Raw genomic sequence first — 27,858 nt, forward strand, 5'->3', positions numbered from 1 at the left:
CTCCCATCGGTATTGCCATCGCCAATATGGCGGCGCTCTGCTTTAGTTTCTGCAAGATTTAGGATTTGTTTTCCTTGTTTTCCTGCTTTGTCGCTCGTGCCTTCTTTGAGATTCGGTTGGAAGTAAGTCAGTTTACAGAAAAATTAACGCATGTGAAGTTTCGCACTCCACCGTCTTTTCATTCGTGCGTTTTCTTGAGAAGTTTTGGTTACGATACCTTGCCATGCTCTTACAGGACTTTTACTTTTCTCGATGCGTTAATTTTGCAGTGACCTTTCGCTTGTCCGTACCAAATGAGCACGGAGAAACCAGTCGTCGGCTCTCGAGTCAGTCAGGTATTGTGTTTTCCTTTTCTGTGGCGGTCGTCACGTGGGCATGATTCTTTGTGTAGCCCTTCATATGCGAGGTCCGAGCAAATAGTTGCAGTCAGTCTGATCGCTGAGCGTTTCCTCGTGCACAAGCTTTTCCTCGTTTATTTGCGTATGCAGATTGTGAACACATTAAGCTGTGCTGTTAGCGAACAGGTAACGCCGCTAGTGAATTTCACTGGCCTTCCGAGATTTGAGACGATCGCCAAGGATCGTTTCGTGCACATTGGGAAAGCGTTGCTGTAACGTACTCGCAGTGGATTTTACTTACTGGCATGCATTCACATTCACATTGTGGTCTATTTTCAGCTTGACGCTGTGGAACTCGACGATGAATTGTTTGCGTTATTCCGGAACAAGCTCAGCGACGTGTTCAGGCATGCGGGCGTAAGTAACGAGCTCGTACTCATCGTCGCCGGGGGTGACTCGCCGTGTGTTTCGTCATTGTTGTTTCAACGCTCAAATGCATGTATCTCTTCAGGGAAACTTCTACCCGACTTTCGAACCTGAGATTAAGGCCATCCTGCGGGCAGTTCTCTATGGGGTGAGTACACGTTCTTCATGCAAAGATATGGTGGCAACAGCTACCCCTTCCATTCGTGTACCAAGTGCATAACAATGGCACGCGCTGTTTCAAATCGTAGCTCAGCGCCTATGCAGGATGCCGCAAAATATATCTGTGAAGGTATTCAGGATGCATGTGAACAATTGTCGTGTCAGCACGATGATGCAAGCAGTGCTGTCATGAGACACTTCAGTGCAAGTAGCAGAATGCATCGCTTCCTCCGGATGCAGTGCAACTTGATAAAGTAGTGCACATGAGAATCAATGGCAAATCCTAACAGCAAATACTCTTAATCGGCAAAAGCATGCATGTAATGTTTGGTTGAGTAGCTATCATCACGGCAGCAATCATGCTGTTGGCGCTTTATTCCATCGTCGTCATGTGGCTTTAGGAGTTAATGTTACGGACGTTGACAAAACTTCATAATTTCAGCTCAAGCAAACAGCCCATCTGTGCTGAAATTATCATGTTTTTTGCCCCAAGCAGAACATAGCCACAGAACCCATACACTGCGTTTGATGTGTAAGAACAGTGGAGTGCAGCATGAACTCTCGTACCTCTGCTTCATCACCACAGTGCATTGAATTCACTTCGTTCCAAGTGCCTAGTCATTTGTATTTGAATGTGCCATGATAATTCATTACATTTTAGCTTGCTTCGTCTATTGAGTATATGAGGCTTACGTCAACATTCACAAATAACCCCTTGACAAAGCTTTCCCAATACCACTAATATGAGCACACTGCCACCCCTCGACTGACGAAACTTTGAGCTTCAATGACGCTTCTTGGTAGTTCCTAGGACAAGGCATTGCTTTTGAGTAGATGCCTGGAGCTGATGGTTGCAAAATTTTCACTTTGGAAGCATTATGGAGAGAAATGACTTCAATTGGCCGGCAGTCCTGCCATCTACTTTCCTGAATAAAATGGAGGAGCACTCTAGTATATCAGACTTATACTACTTCCACATGCTCAATTTAAGGACCATTAAAACCAGACACTGTCAAAATCCACAAGCCTCGTTCACTCTCTTCCGTGAGCTTGTACAAGAGTCAATGAGGCTCGCATATTTCAGTGGGCTGTTTGGTTATAAAGGTAATTGAATATGGGCTTGGCGACAAGGGTATTAGTGTGGCTTGCTGTGCTCACCTTGTTTTAAGCATTTGAGTGCTAGGCTGAAAAGGAATCCAGAAGATCATTTTTAATTAAGGAACAGTTTGTTTTCGTACATTGACGTATACTTTTTCATTAGTCTCAGTGCAAAATTATGGATTTACTGACGCTTTATTTTTTTCTCTTGAAGCCTGTTTGACAATGTTGAACTTTGCAGTGTCTAATTTTTTAGTGACTTTGCGCACACACACAAGAATAGGCTCACTGTTCTTCTTTTTTTATGTCTGGCGAGCTTATACTTAAAATTTGCTTCTTTTCTTCTACTCTATCTGGCATCAATGACCAACAGTATGCCTGGTCAAAGTCGGTCGTTGTTGCCATGCATTTAGCTGGACAAGAATGCAAGACGCTTGAGGTGACAGTTAGGCTTGGTAGAGCTGTTTGCATTGTTCTTTTAAAACTGTCTCATCATTTGCTCACCTAAAGGTCACCCATCAGCAGACAAAATTGTAGGCCACCGTTCCCTTTCTTACACTTGCCCGCATGCAAGTCGGGGCATTGGCGAAATCAGTGCACATAGTTGAATTTCATGCCTCGTAGTTTTTGGGAAAGGATTTTGCCTCAAGATATGAGATGCCACCAGTTAAGGCGCAACATTATTGTGTGACAGTGCTCTTCTCAGTGAACTTTTTCCCTTCTGCCTCAGATAATGTTATTGCTAGGTTTTTTCGCATAGCCCTCAAATATCGAAGTCATGGCGCTGTTATTTTGTCTTTAAGAATGAGTTCTAGTCGGCTCAATTTGTCACCTTGTTTATTGTGTTGAGCATGTTTACACATGTTAAATGATTTTTTTAAGAGTTAATTTGGTACTCACAAAAACTTTGACGCTTGCTTTCAGTTCACCGTGTACGAGTGTGGGGCCACAGTAGGCCAGAGGCTCCTGGGCCTAGAGTTCTTTGCAAACGGAACAAGCCTCAGTCGCATTACTAGACGCCAGATGTATGCGCTCATTCTTCTCGGCATCGGCCTGCCCTGGTTCCGGGAACGATGCCTAAAGCTTTTTCTTCAGGTTCTTCCTCAAGTGCAAAGTAACAAGGTATGCTCATAGAAAGTCGACGGTGCCTGTCTCTCACCCTTAAAGTACTTCGTGTACATTGTGCACGTGGTCATTTTTACGTGCATGAGAAGTGCAGTTTTGAGATTGTTGGTGTTTAGTTCATTTCTCAACCTTTGCATTGCAGCCTGTACCAGTTGCACCATTATATTTAGCCTCCTTTAATGAAAATAATGCACTTAAATATGCACTTAAAACAAGCCATGGCAGTTTCTGCTAGGGTTGAGACAAGTGAGCCACTTTCTTCTTTATTTAGTTTTCCAGCTCTGTCACAAAGCTAAGTGTAATAATAAATATGTTTCCCGTTGCTAGCATAAGGAAGGAGTGCAACAAAAACAAAGAATCACAATGACTCCCTTATGGCCCTACAAGTACACTTGCAGCTATGGTGATACTACGTTCACATTTGCATCGATGTGTTGTAAAAATGTAACTTTGTTGTTCTGAGTTGAAGCTGCAATATTGTACTTGCTTGAGCAGTCCTGTACTTACTGCCTCGCAAACACAGTGGCCTCGCACTGCAGCGGTGGCGAAGTAAACATTACTGCTCTTTTCATAACCTCAGGTGCCGAGCATTTCTGGCACTGCTTTTGGAAATGCGTGGTGAAAGACAAAGTGTTGAGAAGTGGTACACAAATATCACAGTGCAAGAAGTTTTGTTACCGCTTTCCTGGAGATGAAAAATCTGTCAACTAGCTGGTGGTGAAACAAGGTTGAAGTCCATGTATGAATGCGAACCATTGTTCACTGCAGTCAGAGTGTGCAACTGCACCATCGTCTTGCTTACTGACCATGCCAGGCGTGTCGGCATATGCCTGATCAGACATATGACGCCTGTGGCTATGACCACGGAGCAAGATGAACAGGAGAGCTGATGGATCTGCCAACGGAGCAGTTCCCTTTTTGAAGTAGCAAGGGGGCAGTTTCGCCACTTGATGTACTGACATCGATGGTCGCAGTTGCTCTGTGCAGTTGCTCCATCAAATTTGCTGCATTTCTTTCGCTGCTGTGTTGCCTACCCCGTCAGTCATCTTGCTTCATCTTCTGCTACACATGCTTGCACTGTATGTCGCTTGTTGTACATCAGTGTGCATAAATATTTTTCATCTGCTTCAGCTCAAACTGCATGCATTCACATGTTGATGTTCGCTTGCCTGGAGAAGTGGTGAAGCACCAACGAAGGCCTGTAGTGGAGTGGGTGAGCAGTGCAGGCGTGCTGCGCATACTGAGGTCGAGCGGATTTGTTGCAGCATCGTTAAGGGAAATAAGCAAATGAATTGCCGAGTGTCAGAGACGGCTCTGCTGTGTATCTTAGTATGTGGTTGCAATCATGCAAGTGGCTCTCTTTTCCGAACGTTCAGTCAGCCTCTCGTGATTTATTGGCGCCGTGCTTTTGTCAGCGGCCACCATTGTGGCAGGGTGGCACCATAAAATACGCACAAGTCACGGTTATGTCAATCATTCGAAAACCAAACTCGTCATTTGCTAGAAGTGGAATGGGCGGTGAGGTCGTTTGCTTTGCTGTTCCCTTTGGAATGAATGGCCGTTGCATTTGTAGCAGACGAGGCGCTGGGCGTAGGCTTGTAATGTTCACTCCTCTCATCGTCTTGTCTTTGCTCACCCGACCTCGGTGACTGGTGTCGCGAGACACATTTTTTCTATATGAAGACGCGTTCCACCGCCACTTCTGTGACTGCTTGGTAGGCATTCTCGGTAGCCAGCGAGCCAGTGGCCTCGGGAGGCAGAAGGAGGTCCTTTGTGCATTCTGTTTTTTCTGAACCAGCTGTGTTTGCGTCCTCGGGCAACTCACCATTGTTTTACTTGCGAGAGTTTTTTTTCACTGAGTCGCTCGGTGCAAGACGGGCTTGCAGTGTACGAAATTTCTTGAACATCGTCGCCGTTCAGTGTAGTGCCACGCGAGTTTCATTCGCTTTCACTATGCGGCTTTATCACATTGCTGTTCTCACGCAGCTGTGCGCTCGCGCTACCAAGTAACGCATAGTTTTTGAACGCAGCAGAACCATAATACTTTCCCGAAAGACGGATTCTTCATGTATCAGTTTGTAGGTGCGCTAGTTGATAATTTTGTCACATCTTAGAATTCACCACCTTGACAGGAGCACATCTGGAAGATTCGATGGTGCATCTCTAATAAGTAGCCAGACTCAAGTGTCCTTTATTCGTTTTTGCAATCGACGACCGTGCTTGCTGCATTCATTGTGTTTTGAGTGTTGCTTGTCTTTCTGGGAACAACTTCCACCTTCAGGACAACGTACCATTATCAGTGTCGAAGTCATCAGTCTGCGATGCAATACACAAAGTGGCCGAGGTGATATAACAGTGGTAGGCCAAAAGCAGCGCCTTCCACTTACAACCGACGACAAGGCCAGTGCCAAGACAGCATTTTCCTGCCGTTGCCATATTTTGGCTGCGCTTGCCCCAAGGACTAAGCCAAGCCAACCCCACTTTCATCAGATATGGTGGTTGTTCCACAAAAACTACCAGCAGTCTGGCATTGAGACGTATGCGGGACTAAGTAAACATTCTTATGTGATGACGTGACGGAAGAATCAATGAGATGTGAGGTTAATTAGATTTGACTGCACTACTTTATGAGGGGCTGCACTTCGCTATTCGTTTGACCAGTTCAACAAGACAGCATCCGCACATCACCATTAGTTTATCCATGTAGGCTTTGTCGGAAAGATAGTGCAGCAGTCGTGCAGGTGGTGCCTTGCTGCTTCCGTGCAAGCAAGAACTGCCAGTGAACTGGCAGGAATTCATTCACGATATCCAGGGCGATTCGAGTGCACCTTTGAACATGCTGTAGCATACGACTTGCAACAGACGACAAACGTCGCTGTTCGTGTGCGGCACCACCTAGCGACCAAACAAAAATAATGGGGCATTAAATTGTTGTAACATTCGAGCATAACTTGAGCTGCGCAGATTATATGTTTCGAGAGTAAAAGAAAGCTTTCAGTGTAACATGCTTATTTTTTCAAGCTCCAGAAACATTCTGCTGTTACTGTATCGTCCCTAACTGAAGCCCAAATTGGCAGCACAAACTTTCAGGGCTGCACTCACTCATCTATTGGCTGTGCTCTCCTTCCCGTTCCCACAAACTTTGCGGACAGCCCATCTTGTAGCAGCAGAACCGATTGTTCGGAAAGCGAACGGTTTACGTGAGTGCGGCTCAGGCAAAGCATACTGATCAATATTTTCCACTTACCAGGCATTTAGGGTACACGGTGTAACCAGCCTTGATCATCAACATTAAATACCTGTTTTATTTTCTCAGACTCTGTCATTTTTGTTCTTTGGTTGCAAAAAGCAGTAATAAATGAAATCATCTGCCTGCTCCTGTCACCATCATGGCAAACACTAAAGCTTTTAAATCGGCTATTGGAGAACATTTTTGTATTTACTGTAAATTTCTTATGTGTATTTGTTTGCTGTACATAAAAGGGAAAATCATTGTCCACTCAAATGTAGCTATAAGATACACGTGAAGACTATAGGTCTTCTCAGAAAAAAAAAATTGTCCTTTCCGAGAAACCTGTATGGGTTTCCTTTGTATCTTTGTCCTACATTCGAATGAATGACAATTTTCTCTTTCATGAACCTTCCTCAGCTTTGTGAAATTCCACAGAGCTGAGCTCCCACAATCAGTGTTCCCGTGCTTCGAATTGTTGATTAATTAGGCCTCGCTCTGTGATCTGCTAGCCTCCAGGTTAGCTAAGATGGTAGAGTGACCGCCCCAAAAAGGCATTGCTCCGAGGTTTGATCTCCAGGCCAGGACGAAATTTTCCTTCAGGTGCAAAGCTTTTTTTCTGAGAAACACGTAGGAGTTTTCTTTGTATCTTCGCGTCACGTTTATGTAAATGACAATTTTACCTTTCATGAACCTTCCTCCACCTTCCAGGTTTTCATAGAACTGATTTGCCTTATTGTTTGCTGTTGTATCAAGAATTCAGCATTGTAGCTCAAGCCTTCTCCTAATTTGCTCTGTACCTTGAAGGTACCAAATTTAAGTGACAGTTGTCATATGAGACCAGCTGCAATTGTGCTTGTACATAGCATAAAAAAAGAATGTTCTAACAAGTATATACTGTACAAAAAACTGCTTAGACACCTTGATTAATTTAATGTGCCATTCCTTCTGTTCCCTTGGCATTGTGTAGGTGGAAAATGGAATTCGTCACATAGAAACAGCTGTCCGCATGGCTTCTGTGGCCAACTTCATCTTGTTTCTGGTTCGAGGCAGCTACTGCTCACTGAGCAACAGGATTGTCGGCGTTGTCAATGGCCATGCTGCACGACCTCTGTTGCGTGAGGTAAGCCACATCATGAGTGAAATTTTATGTGTAGCCATATGGGGCAGCCAAATAATACTCACTGAAATTCATGTGGTGCAAAAATCATGAACAGACACATCAGTAGCAGCAGATATTTGCTCCTAACGGAATGCTTGCATGCGCTTTGCGATCAAGCGACACGACATGCTCCACGTCATAGGGAAACAGAAATTGGCATTCTTGTGTAACCTTTGCCGAATTGCGACCAAATCTGCAGGTGAAGCTAGTGTTAGTGCAACTAGACCCATCCCCCGCTTTGTTTCCTTCACTTCTATGAACACTGCGTAATTTCCAGGAGGCAGCTCCAAGCTCCTGCAAACATTGGACGGACTCATGCGTACACCCTCATCACTTTTCAACCTCCTTCTCCGGCCACTTCCAAGCTTCTGCAGATGCTGTCACTTAAATACTTTTCCGGACACTCGCTTGATCTTTGGGACATGTGATAGTAGCACCGTGGATGCTGTTGCTTGGATACCTTTCTGAATGCTGAAGTCATAGTTTGTGGTAAAACTGGTATGGCTCTCTTGAGCACATAGGACACTAATAAGCTTTCTGTCTTTCGTCCACGTGGACAATACAGGCCAGTAATGGGACTTTTCCTTGGCGAGCCACTGGTTGTTCTCTGGCACCAGCGACCTTGAACGTTCATCCTCTTGCAATAAATACCTTTAAACTGACATTTACAAAAAAGAAAGAAACTTTTATTATTTAGAAACAGGTATCTGAGAACAAACACCTGAGTGAGGCAAAGCATCACTCCTCTTTTAGAAGAACCAGTGTACTCTACTTTAAGCACATTTGATATAGAGGTCACCAACTTCCTTTTACTGAATTTCATTCAATGAATCTACCTTCAGTCATGACCTCAATTTGCCTTTGAAAGCATTTACAGTCCTTGATAAGGTGCTCCTTGTGAGCGTTGCCCATTGCGTCCACTACAGCTGTCTTCAAGGATTCTTTGGTGTTGTGAGGCTGCTTGTTGGTCTCCCTTTCAACAATGCCACCTACAGATAATAGTAAATCCTGTTCAGATTTGAATAGTTAGAGGGCTGCATGTTCAGAGTGATGTAAAAATTTTCAGACAGCCACTCTTGCATAAATGAAGTCATGTGCACTGGCACAGAATCTTTTGGAAAACGTACGATCGTTTCTGCCTGACTTGTTCAGTCCGAGACTCTTGCAATTCAACACATGCAGCAGCACTTACCTGGATGCATTGAAGGAAGAAATGAGGCAGGATGACATGGCTCTCTGCTCACAACCCGCAAGACATTCACAGACGATAGGAGCTTGGCGTACGTGACAGTGGGGACATGTGTAGGACCACTGTCATGTAGGACATGTGTAGGTCACATTTCGAAACATTGCTTTCTCTGAATCGCTGTGGTCGGTGGCATAGAATTTTCTACAAAAATTACTAGGGAGAACTGTGGCACTAGTGTCTATGGGAGCCGAAAATGTGGCGATTTAGTCAGCATGGGAAAGATGGTTAATATACATGGATTTGCCTGAACTTCGTCCTCCCATCTTCGTGTGGCTTTGTGACTTCGCAAAGTGTTGACTTTGAACAAAATATTGCGTTACAGCTGCAAAAATTAGCAATAATTCCGCATATGTGCACAGTCATCTTGCCTTATTTGGTTAAAAATATGGGATTTCTTCATAATTTAGATAGATGAAGGCAGAAAAAGCGTAGTAAATAAAGCCACAAGGGCGTCTAAAGCCTCAAGCATGAAGATCAGACAAATCCATGTAGTAAACATCACTCCCATAGTAGGTGTACGATTGAAGCGCTAGAGTCTGCTCCGGTAAATTTAGTAGAAAACTGTATGGCAGGCTATTTTGTGCATAAAACTTGAAGCTACCAACATGATGTATATCCTGCATAGATGATGTACAAGCACCGTTGCAATGAGCCTAAGAGCATTAGACAAATGCCTATAATTCTCAAGCAGTTATAGCGTGATGACTGTGGTAGTACTTAAATACCTGCCACACTGTGCAGGCTTCAACTTGTAGAGTACATGAACTATGCGCATTGTAAGCTTCATCTAAAAATCCCGACATGTTCTCTTACGCTAACAATTTTAAAATTATTTTTCTACGTGAAAGATTGTTCTTGAAGTTTCAGTAGCACTTTACGAACTTGTTGTGACTACACTAATTGCTCCACAAGACTGAGAACTCAGTGGTATGTTTATCTAAGCACAAACTCATCCCTACAAATTGTCAACCTGATATATTCACTAGTTGTTTTGTCGCAAGCGTTTTAGACTCCCGGCAGGCTGCAAAGTGCACTGCAGTTAGTGCAATTTGATATTGCCTTGTGGCTCTCTCGTCTGCCCTACAACTTTCAAATTTTGCCAGCACATTCTTGAAGGCATATAGTACTACTCTATTGTATGAAGTTTCTTCCCCACACACGCAGTTAATTCTGTTGTGGCCCATTTACACAGCCAGGCAACAAGGTACTGAAACTGATGTGTATAATTTCCCACAATGCACCTAATTCACCTCCACACTTGTAGCTTTGCCCACGCATCACCCTTATCACTCTGTACATTGCCTCCAATTGTCGGCATGCTGTGATGTCCGCTTCGTCAGATAGGTGTGCATTTTTGGTTATGTGGCTGTGTTTGCACATCTCTGATCAACACCTCTCTCTTTTACGATTCCCTTGTTTACACTTGTGCTTTCGAGCTGCTTATCAATGTCAAGCATAGAATGTAGCTTTGAAGCAATTGTGATGTTAGGTTCAAGAATATGCCTGCTAGTCTGCTGTTATCCTGCTGGTAATGGCTGTTACCAGTGCTGAAGGAAGATTTCAACAACCTCAACGCAGATGCCTGAAGCAACTGCAGATGTTGTGTAAGGTAGATAGCATAGTGGCACAGCCTATGTGGGCATACAAACGTGTCGGGAGCTAAACTTACCCAAAATGGCTGTTGCTATAAAAGTTAATCAGGATGCTTTTGCTGTAACATTGAAATGTGCTGTCATAGCAACACAGTCGAAGATTGTAGAGCTGCAGCTGTTCAATTGTTGTTCAAGCTGTTGGTGTAATTATGCTTGATCAGCATTAAGCAATGTACAACTGCACTAAAGTATTTGTCATCTAAAGGGCACCTCACCAGGTTTGTACATCTTATATGCAGCATCGTGGTGTGTGGATTACACAATGAATCGAGCCCCTCTCCTCCTCTGATTATTTTCGCTCATTACATAGCGAGAGTCCTGACTCTGGCAGCCTTGATGCCTTGAGGTAGCATGCAAGTGCTTATTAGCAGAAGAACCAGAAGCTTTAGCATGCTTTGTGCTGTTACATTCACAAATGCTACATGTAGGGGTGTTCAAGATTGTCGAGTAACGCATTGATTATTGTCCTATGTGATTTCGCTTTCAAATCAAATAGTCACTATATTTGCAAATGCGAATAGTTTTCGACCATTTCACATTGCCAGCTGTGCACGATCGAACATGAAATTGAAGAAAAAATGAAGCGAATTTTATCCCTACCACAGTGCACATAAAGAACAGAAAGTTATGCAGTGTGTGCTGTGTCGCTGTATGAGCCAGGCTTTTCCAGCTAAACCAGAATTACTCGCCTTCAAATTTCACTCAGACAGGACATTTGGCCACTGGTGCTGTGCACTACTATTTATTGCTACTATCAATATACTTCTTGGGATTGAATTTGGATACGCTCTATTGTAAGATTATTTGATAATGTAGAGGCACCAGCCACAGCGGCCATTCCAAACAGAGAAAAAGTGCTTTATTCACTCCACCTTTGCTGCACTCAATGCGCATTTTTCGAAGATATACACTGGTGCTAATGGACTGACAAGATTGCCTTTTAACCCTTTCTCTGCCAAGGACTAGTCTCGCTTTTCCAGGTGTTTCCGCCAAGATATGCTGGTGTTGAGTCTCACTCGTTCAGAGATTTCCTCTTATCTACTCAGTGCCACATACCAGTGGCTGTCACTTCATCATTTTGGTGTGAATGCTGCATATTAGATGGCACCAGCTTCCCATGTGGAAAACATTTTTTTTGAGGGTGCAGTTGAGGGTAACGAAGCAGAAGTCTGGCTTCCAGGGGTTTTTAAAATGGCGGCACAAAGTGAAGCAGCTGCAGCAATGATGAACACCTTTCAGTGTTGGAATCGTGCTTTTTTTTTTTTTACATTTCTTCACCTCAAGTAAACAATTCATCAGCAACAGCAGCAGCAGCTTATATTTATGTCCACTGGAGGATGAAGGCCTCTTCCAGTAATCTCTTATTACACCTGTCTTGCTCTATCTTAGTGGTTCTCAGCGATGGATGTGTCGGGGACCCCTTGTGGACCGGTGGAAGTGATGGGGGACCCATTGCAGGGATGGGGCGGTGGTTCAAAGGTTTATTTTCTTTTTGACGGACAAAATTGGCAACGAACGTTGTGACATCTTTTATTTCTTTATTATCTTCTGCGAAATGCTGCCGCGGTTCCGGGAGCAGGTCCCGGAACTGAGAATGAGTCAAGGCTAAACTCGCCTCCAAGAAACATGCACTTTTTTTTTTTAAGGTTGTGCAAATATCACAATTTTTGAATACGAATCCAATACGAATACTTAAGCTTTGAATATTGAATAATGATATGCGCATGGATTTATTAGCTAGTTGGGTTACTTTGATATGTCAGAACATTGCCATGACATTGTCACTCTTGCAAAACTAGGCTAGTTAGCCATTATACTAAATCTTTGTACGTTTCGCTCATGTTAACTTGGAAGATTGAGTAACTCGCACTAACTGTCCTTGCCAACCTGTGCTTTATAATGCATCAAATGCCCGTAAACTCGGAGGCATTTGACCCTGTGCTGATCGTTGCTCATCGCAACTGCTGTCACGGAATAAGCTCAAAATTGAGGTGGTGCTGCAATAAATAAATAAATAAAAAGTTCACCGTTGTCCACAAACCTGTACACCTTGCTACTAAGAGGCTGTCTTCCCGCATAGTTTAGACAGTTAGTGGCTAAGTGTGCTTTACAAGCGAAGTTTCTCCAGCAGCACGAAATTGTCACAAGCACAATATTCACAGATTAGATAGAAACAAATGCTAAGAACCGTGTTTGCTGCCGCACGGCCAGCAATATATTCAATTTGATCGGAATATTCATATCCAACTGAATGTTCGAACATATTTGAATATCTATTTTGAATCGAATATTAAAAACGTAATATTCAATAATATTTGAACTTTTTGAATATTCGCACATCCCTATTTTGCGGACGTGGGTTTTGCGGACCCTCATTTGAGAACCACTGCTCTAGTTGATTCCAACCTGCAACTGCAAATTTCCTAATTTCATCACCCCATCCAATTTCGTGCCATCCTCGACTACGCTTTCCTTCCCTTGGCACCAATTCTGTAACTTTAATGGTCCACTGGTTATATACCCTGTGTATTACATTGCCTGCCCAGTTCCATTTTTTTCCTAATGACAGTAAACATAAAAACAAATGAAGTAAACAATTATACCTGGAAAACTCTAGTGTTTGGAGAGGTCCAACTTAGTATTAATGATTGCAAGGAAGATTTGGAGCCTCTCGTGGCCTCTCTCGCGTGGACGGGGCTCTAAAAGATTGCCGTGCCGCTGGCGCCTCTATGATTTCGTTACCATGCCATGTCAACAATAATGCGTCACATGGAGGATAACAAAAGCACACTTTACTAGTATCCCAAGAAATATTGTGCTTTATATAGACTGTTGCTTTCACTTTGCCTGTCTGCAATTCAAAAATATAAAAATGCAGTTGACAGTAAATGGTAACAGAAAAGAATGAATGAATTGCTAATATTGCAATAATAAAAGCTGTTCACAGTGAATCAGCCATAAAAAATTTTGGCATACTTCAGTAGCTTTCTGGAAAAAATGTTGGCATGGAAAGATTTAAACCTTCATTCTGCTAATTCACGACCACACATGCCCCGAATAATCCTGTTTATTTGTTTGTAATGCTGCAATCGAGATTTTGACAAAGTGTACTTTATAATGGGCAGCATAAAGACAAAAGCTTGATAATGTAGCAGACAACTGGGATCTCGACGTTGTTTGACATTAAAGGTGAAAACGGCTCTTCATTGTTCAAAAACTATTTAGAACTGTTGAATATTCAATATGATTCGATTCATATTCGATTTGCTCTCAAGAATTGCTATTCGCACCCCCCTAATACTATTTGACGCCTGTGATTGACTAGCTGTTTCACAGTGGCCACCACGGTTGTGAGTGGTGCTTGCTAACACTGCAATCCCAGGAGTAGATTTAGTACACATGCACAAATACCCAAGAAAGCGGACGGGGGCCCAGATGTCGTTGTAGCACAATTGGTAGTGCATTGCACACGTCGTGTGGAGGTTGCAGGTTCCCCTCCCATCGGCAGCAGAGTTGTATTTCCTTCCACCTTTACTACCATTTTTATCGTTATGTCTACATCAAATTTTTTAAGAGCATTTCATTTTGTTTATGCTTTCCTTGGCGTCCCTGTCTGTTGTTATTGATAATAAATCAAGCCCCTTGGTGTGCCTCAATGTTCTCGCACTTTTTCACAGAGCTTCATTTTACTGCTGCACATGTGGTTCCCATAATTAAAAGCAACATAGGATGTGAAACAGTACAGCTTGTTGTAGGGCACCGTACAGCCTCTGTCGACAGAAACTATGCCATCAGAAGCATGAGTGTGGCTACCTCTTGGCTGCATTATATAGTGCCCATACAACACCTCATACTAGAAAGCTGTGCAGCTGAAGTTCTCCCTTTGTCAGAAGTTCAGATTGAAGGAAGGACACTGAATTGGGAGACTAGACAGAATGTTTTCATGATGTTCAACCTATCAGGGCATTCATATCGGCAGAGTTTGTCTTAAATGGTACCTACTGTGTTCTTTAAAGACTTTCTGTGCACTGTCTGCTCATTTAGAGAATTGGGTGTACACATAGGACTATGTGTTTACATTGGAAATGGCTGTATTCCCCTCTCACTGGCAGTGCCTTGCCAAGCAATTTCGAAATAGAAAAAATTGCATCCTTTCAGATTGTAGCAAGAAGCTACAAGGGAAACGCTGCAAGGAAATGTGGGTGAATTACATTTTTTCCTTTTCATACACCTCTCGGTCTCGTGGGCATCCGCAGAACTGGTTTTCTATAGTTTAGAGTTGTCGAATAATTTTCACTCGTGCTGCTATCTGCTGGTCTCCTGGTTAACTCTGATAGTAGCCGCAGAATGGCACTAATCCTGGGTGCCGTCCCCAGACCAACACAAATTTTTCTGGAACTGCAAAGATTTCTTTCTAAGAAACTCGTATGGGTTTTCCTTGTAGCTTCTTGCTGTAGTCTTAGTGGATGACAATTTCTCCCTTTCGTGAACCTCCAGCTGTCATTCTTCCAAAGAACTGATTTGCCATGCCAAGCATTCTACAAGTGTCGGTGGTGTGGTGACCACCACCTTTCTTTAATACACCTATTTTCACATAGTACAGCCCTTGTGCCCATTTCTGGCCAACCTTGCAAGTTTCGTTGATAAATCTGGCATGAATAGTTTGAAGATGGTGCTTCTCAGTAATAGTGACAATGTAAATGTGCTTGTTTCCTGCAGGTTCAGTTTGACTTCATGAACAGGGAGCTTCTGTGGCATGGCTTTGCGGTAAGCTAGAACTCACTGCTCAACATTTCAAGGTGTCCTAACACTTGTGATGTGGATAAATCTTTAAGAAAATAACTGCACAGGCTTCTCGACCTCAAGTGCTTCTGTTGATGTCAATGCTGCAAAGATAGTCTGTAGGGAGCTAGACTACTGATCAGGAAGGCTGTGGTGGTGCAACCATTTTTGCGCACACTGTGTGCCGTCACTGTCCGGGTACTGCACTGAAGCTCTTCAATGATGATCTGAACACTTAGGAACAAGAAGCTTCAATCAGGCAGCTGCTTGACTAGGTTAGTAGATATGTAAAAGAAGGAAAGGTGTTGGGAAAGCCGATAAGCAAGATCATTGAAAAGCAGCATCCTGTGGTTTAAGATATAGACGTGATTGGTTGTCCAGTGAAGTACAGCTACAAGACAGCAGCTAGACGTCGACGAATCCATTAGCCATTTAAGTCGCTAAGTAACAACCGCACCGATCAAAGCAGAGTACTATAATACATATTTAAATGACGGCTCGAGGCCTATTTAGGGAAAGGAGACAGGGCTAAACATTGCTAATCATCATCAGCACATAACATCTGTATATATATATGGCTCAAGTCTAAGGATCAGAAAAGAATGCGCGTAGGATGGATGCGGCATACCATCCTATACTAACTATGGAAGCTTCTTATGTAAAGCTCTATAGTGAGTTAAATGTCTCTTTGACACTAGACTGTGGCTAAACCTAATTCTTGACAAAGGACATCACCAGCCTGGGTGTTGGTTCTTGGATTTTGATTCTTGTCCTGGAAAGCAACTTCACAAAAGTACAAGGTGACTCCTAACCTTCCGTATGTGCAAGTGTCAGTGTGGATATGCATAGGACTGACACCTGTGCACGTGGCATGTTTTAAGACACCTGCCACTTTTGTGAGGTTTACCGGTTGCATCAGGAGCAGTGCTTCACTGCTGCTCTGTGAATTGTGCACATCAAAGTCCTACCATGGTGTACCCTTCAGTGAGGGAATAGCCAGAGGTGGAGGTGTGCTGCACATCAGAGTCCAGAGCACCGTTGAAATCCACTGCAGTTTATAGAGGAGATGTAATTTTGCACCCCTCCTTTTAAGCATCCTAATGAAACACTGAATCCCACATACAAAAACATATGTCAACTTGATGCCCTTGTCAGCTACCCGAGCACAGGTGAGCACCAGCCCTCCATTCAGGCAGCTACCGCTCATCAGTAACACTCCTCAACAATTCTTACGATAAGGAGTTGCTTGAGAAATGTCTCTCAACTCCAGAGCCTTTGAGTACCATATTTACTAGGTTCTAATGTGCTTTTCTTTTTGAAAATTTACGAAATAATTATGTGCATGTTAGATTCAAGTACGAAACCAAAACTATAATAGCGACAAACTGGCATCATCAAACTATGTCATGAGACCAGAATGTTAGGCAAGCCTGCAAACTACACTGCTCGAGTGGCTTTAGAAGCATTCTTTATCTACAAGATTCACCTATCTGTATAAGCGAAGTGCCTATTGTTTAGTACAGTGCCAAATTGGACTTCTTGAACGCTGTTGTCTGAAGCAGATCGCAATGTTGCTCACTTTATAAAATCAGAAGGTGTGTCAGTTGTAATAAACAATTGGTAGTAGCTCTCGTCCTCATCTGCCGTGTCTTCTTTAGGTGTATGTGTACTTTTTTGTGCTATATCTGGAAGTAGCTACGATCATTGGAATTAGAAATTTCTCTGATTTGATCCAATCTTCACATGGCTGCTACCATGGTCTCCAAGGCATTTAAGGAAACCCAGTATCTCAAATGCCATAGAATTCACGGAATGTAAGATGTCCTGTGCTGCTGATAGTGAAAAAGAGGTTTGTGATATTGATGATGAGTGATTCTGAGCCTACTGTAGATAGGGTGCAATAAATTTTTTTGGTCAAACTGACAATAAATTGCAATTACTGTCACTATCTGGTGAGTGAACAATCAAGGGAATTGCATTTATAATTTCTGGAAGTATGAAAATGTAGGTGTATGTTACAGGTGAAGACATTCCATGTTTTATTTCTTTTCGTGAAAATTGAGTACACATTTTAATCAAGGGTGCATCAGAATCAAGTAAGTATGGTACGTACTGAAGGTACCTGGTGAAGCCAGGTCAGGAATTTTCCTTGAGTGGTATCAAAGCAGAGTGGCCACTTCAGTGAAGGGGTGGAGCTGTCTCCTCTTGACTGATTAAAAAAGAACTTCAAGTAATAAATGGGTGTGGCCAGTATTAGATGTATTCACGTGTGAGCTGCGCTTTGATGTCTGGAGTCTGTAACGGCATGGCCAACCTTCCATTCGAATGTGGGCTTGTGTCATGTCGTACTTCTGTCACTCAGCAGCTAGGCCAGTTAATGCTTGACAACACGACACCCTGCCAAAGCTATCAGCAGAGTGGAGTTACAAGACGGGAGTGGATGCCGCACTGTGTCCCGTTGGCACACAACAGGGAGTTACTGCTTTGTAGATAGCTGTGGATGTGTGTGCTTGCACACTTTGGCAATTAGAAGAACAACAACTCGGGTGAAATTATTCGAACAGTAACAATCGTATATCAAAGCAAGGGCAATGTGTGCAGTGTGTTCACATCATATTCTTCCTGCTGGAAAGCAAATGTGCACACAGGAGAAATGAAGCATCATAATAAAACTTGACTAGGTATTGAGATGAATGCATCCTGAGGGCTAGATGAGAAGTGTAAGAGGAGCTGATGAAAATAGAGACTTGCACTGGTATACCACAAGTTGCTCAAGAATAGCACATAACTCGCCGTGGTTGCTCAGTAGCTATGGTGTTGGACTGTTGAGCACAAGGTCGTGGTATCGAATCCCAGTCACGGCGGCCGCATTTCGATGGGGGCGAAATGCGAGAACACCCATGTACTTAGGTTTACGTGCACATTAAAGATCCCCAGGTGGTCAAAATTTCCGGAGTCCTCCACTACGGGGTGCCTCATAATCAGAAAGTGGTTTTGGCACGTAAAACCCCATAATTTTTTTAAGCATAGCACATACAAGACATGGACCAGTAAGACGGCACACAAGTGCTTGTGTACTGCTCATTTCCAGCACCATGCCTTTTTGCACGGTTTTCCATAGATCTTAGCATGCAACAAAGACTGCCAGCACTGTTATGATGCATTGCATTATTGGAAACGGTAGCCATGAGTACTTATATTTCTCATGAGATTCATGAAGTAGGCAATACTTGCTCAATGGTCTGTATAAGTGCTTTTGCAGTTAAAAGCAGAAGTTAAGTGCAAACCTTAGTGAACCTGTCTTATGCCATCAGGCTGAGAACACTTTCTGGCATTTTCTCATGGGTAGTGACTGGCTTTGGGCAGAGTACTTTTCCTTTTGTAAAAATTGAAATTTTAGTTGCCTGATTATTTTCGTTGCACTAAGAAGTGTGCTCCACAGCCATATTATGTGAAGGCACCGTAAGAATTGAATGATGATTCTGGCCTCCTCTTTTCCTGCCATCTATCATGACTATTATGTTTGCACACGCCACTTCTATAGAATCAGTGTTTGAAATTTAGCTTCACGTGCTCCGGTTGTTCGATCATTCCAGCTCACGAAGCAACAAACGTATGAGAAAGGAAATTTCATTATCCAGTGTACCCAGATATTGTTGGTAATGCTTTGGGATACTTGAAGCATGTTTAGCAGAACTTCTTCTTGGGCTAGTCGGTTCATACTTATAAGGGCCATGACATGGTCGTTCTTCTCAGTTTATCATTGTAACTAAGTGTAGAATAAGCAGACAAGAATTAGTCTCTCGGTGCACATTTTAACCTGAAATTTCTGTTTGAAATCGCTGCCTCTATACCCCTCCCATTCACAACGACCGCCATTTTAGCATGGCTTGTGGGCAAGGCCACCACTGTGTCATCTGCTCCGAAAATGTGTGCATTGTACCGGACTTTCCTTGTTCAGCCCACTCTGGCACCCAACGGCACGGCACAAGCGTTGCTGTTGTATTGTACCCACAATTCTTGCACTTCCATGATGGAAACAGCACAAACCAGAGAATGCCTTTAGAAACTACCATGTAGGGCTGACTGCTGACTGCTGTAAGGCTGACTACTGACTGAACCCTGCGTATCATGCGCACGTTGACCATGTAGAATGCAATTCATTTCATCACCCATCACTGCTGCTGGACTGCCACATGGTTCAACTACAATATAAAAAAAAATTCAGACCCAAATTTCTACCACAGTGAATGTACTGAAGACCGACCCACAGATGTGATGCCACAGTGAGTTAGTCAAAGAAAGCTTCGCTTTAAAGCAGATTTGGGCATTGTTTGCCAGCTCACTGTGGAACCTGTATAGTTTAACAAACAATGCATGATTCTGGCTTGAAAATTTGGTGTCATGACCCCTTCAAATCAATAACCATAGCATTAACACAAGGGATACAATGTACCGCTAACATGACGGCCACGACGTAGTGTTCATCCTGTCACATTTCTTGCGTTCATTCTCTTAATATGGTTATTGCTTCAGGTTTGTGACATCCCAATGTGATGTCACAAACATCCCAATGACATCCTGTGACATCCCAATGTGATGTCACAGCTTAAAGAGGCATCGGCCCTGTCACTCCAGTTGCCTTGACAACAGGGCACATCATGGGAAACATGCTCCATATCACCACATGCAGGCTGCCCATCCCACTGTTCACTGCATTTTTTTCTTTACTTGCATACTCCATTGTGACTTGCTGGTTGGTGCTTCTGTGTAGCAGCAAGTATGTGTACAGATATTTTCTGCATTGCAGAAGCCACGGCTTTTGCAAAACAGAATAGCTGCGAGTGAAAAAATTTTGCTCAGTCCATTTGTGCTTAGCATAAAGAACCCAAACATTTGCAGTCATGTTATGCCACCACCCACATACAGCAGTGAGTCAGGGCAGATGTAAAACATGTGACATGTACCTTACTTGTGGCATGCGCAGCTAAGGTGTATGACATGTGGTACAGGAATTGATGATTTTGCAGTGAACGATTCAGTGCACTGTCATCTAGATATCTGTGTATGCTGGGCTAAAGAGATGTTTCTTGTGTAAAACCAAGAGGCGGCAGTGTGGATTCGAGATCGAATGTGTGTTGATTATATTCTAGTTTAGATTAAGCGCTGGAGTGGGGAGATGATGTAATGGCTAGGACAGATATCTGTGGGTATGTTACAGTAAAAGAAATTGGGCCAAGGCCAGGGAACAAACATGCAGGGGCTCCAGAGGATCAAATGGAGCCATAAGATTAGCAAATTTATGAGCCTACAGTGGATTCGGTCGAAGCTGGAAATCAATTCTACAAAAACCTGCAAGGTGGAGGAAATTTTATGAAAAGAAACAAAATTGTCATCTGCCTGACAGTAGCATGGAGCTATAAAGGAAACCCAAACTGGATGTAACTGGAAGAACTTAAGAAAAACTCATCCCGCACTGGACACAAAATAGACTGATGACGTTTCCTTCTTCACATTCAAAGCACGGGCAAAAAACTCTTCTGCCGCAGTGTGGTTTAATTTGTAAGCGCTCATGGGTGCCTGACTTTGTATGTTATATAGATTCAGCTACTTCACTTTCTTCAACACCTGATGTCGCTTTTCTCTGTCGCACATTTCTGCAGGAATTCATTGGCTTTCTTCTTCCTTTGGTCAATGTGTACCCTGCCAAGAACTTTGTGAGTCGGAAATTACTGCGTCGTAAGTTGCGTTCAACGAATCCAAGCGAGAGGACGCAGAGAGACATGGCCGAGTGTGGAATCTGCGGCAGCTGTCCCACACAGCCACACGAGATTGGTTGTAAGCACGTCTTCTGCTACTATTGCATTGCGGTAAGTTGCTCAGCTGGAATGTACAGGTTAGGTTGCAATATACTGTACCACTGCTTGCCCCATTACTGACGTTAATTGATGAAAAATATGGATAGACAATGCATGCGTAGCTTTTTCAGGCCTATCCTTGTGTAATAGTATTTTCTCGTTTAGGCTGTCTTGCTGTTCGAGTATGAAAAGTTTAGAAACAGTCTAAGGATATACAGAATGGGAAGAGAAAACAAGACACTTATTAAAAAATGTGTGTGTGCCCATGTGGATGCATGTAGGCATGCTTAAGCAGCTCTTTCTCACCCATTTCTCTTACCAATTATTGTGTTAGGCTTTACTCTTTGAATCATAAAGTGATTGCAGATGTTTTTTCTTGCAGGCTATGGCAGACTGATGTCAGTGCCACAGCTTTATAAGAACATTGTAACATTAAATATAACAGTTTTGGCTTGTCCACAAGCTTATTACCATTAAAAGATTACCAAGTTACCAAAGCCATAGATGACAGTACTAATGCTGGCAACAAGATCTTGTGACACTTTGTCCAACAACAACGTGCTTTAAAAGGTTTCCTTTTTTTTTTCTGTTGCGTGAATGTTCTTGTTGAAGAAAAGTCACAAAAGGACTGCATGTTAATGATTATTTAACTACCAACGTTTTATACCAGCAGTAAGGTAGGGTATGATAGGTCACAGCAATATCCATTTTGTATGCTCTCTGGTTAAACTGTGCATCTCAAATGTCACTACCAGCATTGTTCTTGTACACGTCCCCAGTAATTCACAATTCCGCAACTACTAATACGTTTATGGACAAGCTAAAGCTCTCTAGGAACTCGGGTTGTTATGGTAATAGCTTTGAAGAAAGGCACTAGAGGACTTGATATGCACGCTTGTAGCATGAAGTGTTGAGCAACCGTAATAGCTAAGGCATCCCACTAATGAGCTTGGGGTTGCAGATTCTATTTCTGTCTTTGGCAGCTGCATTTCAGTCACAGCAAACACCAAAAACCCACAGTCGAAATTAGTCCTGTGCACTTTGTGTACTTCAGTCGAGGCAGAAAGTGAAGACGGCCATGGTCAAAATTAACCCACTGCCTTCAACTGTGCGTCTCTTGTAGCTTGGCCATTTCTCTGGCACAGTAACACTCATTGTTTTCACCACCATGCTGCAAACTGAAACCTGTCCTGCTTCCTGTGCATGTTCGTTGCCATGAATGTTGTTGCGGCAACGCAAACAATGCGTTGCTTCTCAGTCTCTGCTGTTCCAAGTTTGCTGCTGCTACTTGTATGCTGCCTCTAAATGTAAATGAAGGTTAGTAAGATGCGTACGTATCGTGCAAAGTGTGTGTGCTCAGGTCAAGCCTTAAAAAAATAAGTGCTGATCCTCGCCCTCCCTTCATGTCATGCCTGCAGCATTTTTACTAATTTTGAAGTTCACAAGTCGGCAGGTATTCTACAGTCTTATACGAGACACATCAGTGTAAGCATACCTCGTATTGGTGCTCTCGACTGAATAACAATCAGTTTGTCAATGACCGAGAGCTACATCTGGGCTATAAAAGATGCCATTAAAAAGGTGGAATCAAAGGCCAGACATTATAAGAAATATTTAAATTTGTTCCTATTCATTTCTTATCTATTGCATGTCACAGCAAGTGGCCAACAATGTCAATAACGAAGCATAATTCAAGCCAATGATGAACGACAAGAAGAATAGAAAATAATTGTTACATAATATAGTCCCTGGGTCAATTTCTGCCCATCTGGCCTCCCCTGATGTACACTGGGTTATTAGTTGCCATTCTTATGCTGTGCCACCCGCCACATGTAGGAGTCATGTTGGCAGCCTTGTGCTCCACAGCAAAAGGCAACAGCCTTTCAAGTGTTGAGTGGCTTTTATCTTGTCATTGCAATTGAATGCCCACACAGAGCCACATACCTTTCACATGATGCAGTGAAAACGAAATCAGAAGACACAAACTTTAATTGCACATATGATACCAGCATTGTTGTATGACTGCGCGTTAAGAAGGTGTGCAAGCAGTTCATCACTGACAATAAGCCGTCTCAGTCATGATCACTAATGTGTATCGAGCATGAATAATAGTGACTTCTGCAAGTCTCTGATGCAGCAGCAACATCAGAGGTGTAGTTATTTTTTCGACAGGATGCATGACACCTTACTTTTTTGTTTTCTTCTTACAGAGCCAAGTCACAGCTGATGCAAAATACTCTTGTCCACTCTGTAATTGCCCCTCTCTGGGGCTGGAGAACATCAGAAAAGCAGCACTTCCCTTCGGCACGAGCTGATGAAGCAAAGACGAGTGATCCATTGAAACATATTCAGGCAGGCTTTTTTCTTTTTTTCAAAATGAATTCTTATTTATTCGTGTTCTGCTTTTCTCACTCAAAAACTCAACAAGATATACACAATTTGAAATTAATCAACCTTGCTTTCTGTACAGTGGCACATTGTAACAGAGAGTTGTTGGAGCGTGGTCTTTTCTCTGAAGGAACATTGGCTTGCCAAAGACAGCGCACAGGTCTGTTTTGGCTTTTATGAGGTTTGGTGAAGAAAGCAGATCAGTTTCGAAACCAAACAGAAGCTGTCACAAACATTATAGCATGCTCAATTAGCAATTACCGAGGTCTAAGTCGTGCTTTGTTTTTTAGAAGCAATTGTGGGCAGAGCACTAACCCTGCGTGTGGTCAGCAAGATCTATGTACATATACTGCTTTATCTTACCAGTTCGATGCAGTGCAGGAGAAACTACAGGTCTCATCAGCCAAGCAGGAGTGCGAATTGGCTGTGCGTCTCAGAGAGCAGAAATCCCACTTATTCAATCGGGCTAATGCCTCATGCTGCACTCGGCCATCCTTACGCAACAGAAAGATTACGAGAAGACATTAGGTGCGCTCTTCTCCAGGTTTAGCTTGAAATAGACCTCACCCATTGTCTCATTGCTAATCCTCGGGTGAGAGATGCCAGCCAGTAGAGAGAGGCCATTAATACTTCCGTGACTCCTGCACCGAGTTGCCCTTTTGCACAAGGGGGATTAGCGGCAGGCAGCAGCAGGTGAGCTCTTCTTCAGGTTGATCCTGACGAAGAGCTCGCCTGTCATCTTCCACTAATCCTCTGCTGAGCGAGGCTTGCTAATAAAAGGGTTCTCTTATTTTTCACTATTACTAGTCCTCCCCCGTGAGATGGTGCCAGGTAGACCAAATGGCAGTTTGCCCATGATTTGACATAAGTGGGTTTGGAAAATTTGACACTGCTGCCAGGGTAATTTGTGACACATAAGCATGAACTGCAATGTGCTGTACAGTATAGACAGTGGCTAACCATACAAAAAAGTTCATCTTCTTGACCTCATTGTGACAAGAACACTGCAACGAACTCGCTCTCTCCTTCTTGCAGCTGAACAGTTGTGCTGTGCTCACTGCAAAATGTTTTGTGTCTCAGTACGTTGATCACAACCAGCACACAAAGCGCTTTCTGCTCATAAAAGCGTAAAACAACAAAAAAAGAAATGCATTGCCCCTGTTGTTTTCCCCAGCCATCACAACCAACAATACTTCTTTACTGACATGGAAACTATGGAAACATCTTTCCTGTGTCAGACATAAGCAGGAAGGCTAGCACATTCAACGCCTGGCCTATCCCACTCTTCTGGGCTGGGATAATGCAGTGATTCACAAAGATATACTGTTGTATATTTGTTTTTTCTTGCATCAATTTTCTTTTTAAATGATGACGCATGGGTTGAAATGTAGGAAGGTGATACGTAACAGTAAGTTTTCCTGTCGAACCTTTAGTCTCATTAAATGTCTTTATGGAGGGCATGTGTGTTTAGCCTCTAAGGGCGTTTGAAAAAAACTAGATTCCCTTTCACATTTATGACAAGCGTACGATACTCGCAAATTGGCACATGAACAGCAACAAATGCATTTTATGCATAAAAACATGAAAGTGTTATGTGTAATAATTCTGTAGCCAGTTTCTAAGCATGCATTGGTGCAGTTTTGAAATTGTTCGCATTTCCATTTTGATCCCTGTACAATGTTAGCAGACAACAAAAACGATAATCGAAGTGAAGCACTATAGAATAATAAAACAAATTAGAGGACAAAAACAGCGATGAAAGACTTAATGAAACTTGTTGCTTGGCTAATTGGTTTGTTTTGTCTACTTAAGGAAGTAGCATGCCAGAGTCTCACCTCCAGAGCACTACTTCCTTTCTTAGTAGATTTTCTTTTTTTCTTATTCTACTTTCTCTTTTTTTGCATTGTCTATCTCTTCAAGAGGAAACTAGATAAAGACTTGCTTGTTATTCGGCACCATTTTCATTATAATTCTCACTCTTGTCTTTGTCTGTTCACGGCTGCATGTCTGCACAGTGTCCCAGGAGCCAGCCTAAAGAAAAATTTTCAGCGGGTTAGGTTCCTGTTTTGCTGCAACTCTTTTTGCGTCTCCTTGTTACTGGAAGTGATCTCGTGCGACCGATAGAACCAGCTGACACTAGTATGAGTGAGGTGTAACCAAACAAAAAGAATCACTGTATTATCCCAGCCCCAGGCGTAACTTCTTATGGGCTTCGCAGCACTGACATCACAATTCTTTGTCTCTCGTCCCTCATGCAGGTTGATACCGCTCTTAGCACTGGTGTTGAGGCAATATCTTGGACAGCAAGAGGACACCATACTGCTTTCCACACGCTATGTACACTATGTACAGATGGATTCCAAGATGTTTCCCTCGGGAGCGCTGGTCATCACCGCTTCTTTGGCCGTTCTGCAAAGAAAGAATAGCACAGTGAGCTGGCTCCAAATGTGAATGCACTGCTTTAGATGTAAAGCACCTACGTTAACTGCTAATGATGTTTTAACAATGTGTTACATATACGATTACTAGTTCATTGTAGCGATAATTATCGCTACATGTCTGTGGAGTGGGCTTGGCAACTTTTATACTTGATATATTTTTTTGTGCCCACCCTGCTCACTGAAGATTTATACACTGTGATAAGGAACATTCCAGTTAATTTTACTTCTTTTTCATTGTGCATATGCAACGTTCAAGGATTTAGGTATGCTCGCAGACAACTTTCTGTAGCATTGAAGGGAAAGCTACAAAGGCAAGGTGTACACATGAGTGCTCCTGAATAGAGTCCCACATTCTCATCCTCGTTAGTTAAAGCTGGGGAAGAGAAAACATTAGCATATTATTCACAGTAGCAATACTACAACACAAAATTCATTGCCAAGTGTTGAATTTGACTTATTTTCCTGCGTTTCTCTTTTGCATTTGGGTAAGTGCGAAATCATGAAATGCAGAAGCTTTGTTGATTCAGTATCTTCTCCAAGAAACCAAAGGCACTATGAAACACTGTCGGACTACTTGGCTTTTCCTTCATTGCCACAGAAAGTTGTCCACAGGTATAGTGTGCATATTTTTATGCTTGAATGTACAGGATTGTGATTGTGCATAGATTAAGCAGAAACAGCGCACTAAAAAAAAACCTTATGTCAAGTGAGACAAGTACCGAAACTACCAGAAGGAACAAAGCTGGGTGGCTCTCATATTCACTTATTTTAGTTGTCCTGTCTAGAATGAGCGCTTGCTTACTACAAATGCCGACGACTGTATGACTCTTCGAATAGACAAGCTGCACAGCGCAGGACATCACAGAGATGTGACAGTGCTGCCGTTACATTTCATGCAAGGAAATAAAAACTTTGGTTCTCTCTTATGAATTTTTTTGAAAGTCAAGATTGATATATGTGGTTAAGTTTCCAAAAGCTACTTTTCAAAGCTAATTATTGGAAGGAGCAAACAAACATGTAGCTTTGCGTATGGTCTGGCCTCACCCACAAATTTGAAAACTCCGGTGTTACGACGCCAATTTTGGTATAGTAACAATGACTGAACATTCACTGTAATCTGGGGCAGCGACTCCTCGCTCTTCTCTTTGCATTTGGTTTCATAAAAAAATCGGCTCAACTCGTGTGACGGATGGCCATGAAACTTGGAGGGCAGGAAAGGGTGAAGGAGTTTTAGTTGTCGTCTCCAGTTTAAGGATTTTTCATATTTCTATTGTCTTCAGACATGCATCTATTAGCTAATGGCTAACTGTGGCGTTCATTCCATTCCTCAGTGCAATGGGTACAGTCTGCTCACGCCCTTGCACAGCAGATCTGACTACCACACTGTTCATTTTGTTAACGTATGCCAAAGCCTTTGCCTGGACCTTTTTAAGCAAACACAAATGAAATTAAAGTTGCTTGGTAAATATTACCAAGCTCAGATCCTTAGCATAACTGCAAATGGAGATTTAGGAGTAGAAAGAAGCCATAAAGTCGAAAGTACAGGTGTTAGACCATTTAAATTTGCGTATGATTTCTGTGTGCTTCATGAAACAGCAGCCTCCATAGTTGAGGCTATATGATGAATATCAAAATTTGTTCTTGTGGTCGTTAGAACTCATTGTGTATCTATTTTTGAATGCAACACAATTCTTCTCTATTGAGAGAAAGACTAGCTCTGAGAAATGTTAATAAATTTCTGTGACATCGTGAATTGGTGGGGCTAAAATATTAAAGGTGGCACTACCGCCCATTTTTCATTTTTGCCTTCTTCTTCGAGCATCCAGACTCAACTCACGTTGAAACTAATGAATTTGTATATCTTAAAAGTCTAATGTACAAATAAAATGTATTTCTTATTAACATCTCTTTAATAGCAACGTGGGAAAAAATAAATTCATGGTTTGGTCTT

General features: G+C 42.7%; 2 protein-coding genes across 3 annotated transcripts in view; one reads left to right on the top strand and one right to left on the bottom strand.

Moving 5' to 3' along the window:
* On the top strand, positions 1-27,815 carry Pex2 (peroxisomal biogenesis factor 2). Of its 2 annotated transcripts, none has more exons than XM_050195283.3 (10): positions 1-122; positions 270-335; positions 678-755; positions 850-912; positions 2,946-3,143; positions 7,346-7,498; positions 15,158-15,205; positions 20,884-21,090; positions 23,289-23,430; positions 25,725-27,815. In XM_050195283.3, exons 2-9 carry the CDS (start codon positions 294-296, stop codon positions 23,391-23,393), a joined length of 894 nt encoding a protein of 297 aa, XP_050051240.1. In that variant the 5' UTR covers positions 1-122; positions 270-293; the 3' UTR covers positions 23,394-23,430; positions 25,725-27,815. The 2 variants fall into 2 exon arrangements, with proteins under 2 accessions (XP_050051240.1, XP_054919117.1); XM_055063142.2 differs by having other exon boundaries at positions 2-122; positions 23,289-23,407.
* Positions 23,437-27,858, bottom strand: part of LOC126547327 (uncharacterized) — a 92,925-nt gene continuing 88,503 nt past the window's right edge. The window contains exon 8 of the mRNA XM_050195295.3: positions 23,437-25,875. Within this exon, the coding sequence (XP_050051252.1) occupies positions 25,856-25,875 (20 nt within the window). The 3' untranslated portion in view covers positions 23,437-25,855. The remainder of the gene's footprint in view (positions 25,876-27,858) is intronic.

Source organism: Dermacentor andersoni, chromosome 3 (genome assembly GCF_023375885.2).
Source record: "Dermacentor andersoni chromosome 3, qqDerAnde1_hic_scaffold, whole genome shotgun sequence".
NCBI classification, from domain to species: Eukaryota; Metazoa; Arthropoda; class Arachnida; order Ixodida; family Ixodidae; genus Dermacentor; species Dermacentor andersoni.

What these genes read in the sequence shown, in the direction of transcription:
- Pex2 (XM_050195283.3), top strand. Translation starts at nt 294, where the DNA reads ATGAGCACGGAGAAACCAGTCGTCGGCTCTCGAGTCAGTCAG. An exon ending in TCGGCTCTCGAGTCAGTCAG is followed by an intron (nt 336 to 677) that starts GTATTGTGTTTT and finishes GTCTATTTTCAG; the next exon opens with CTTGACGCTGTGGAACTCGA. An exon ending in CTCAAGTGCAAAGTAACAAG is followed by an intron (nt 3,144 to 7,345) that starts GTATGCTCATAG and finishes GGCATTGTGTAG; the next exon opens with GTGGAAAATGGAATTCGTCA.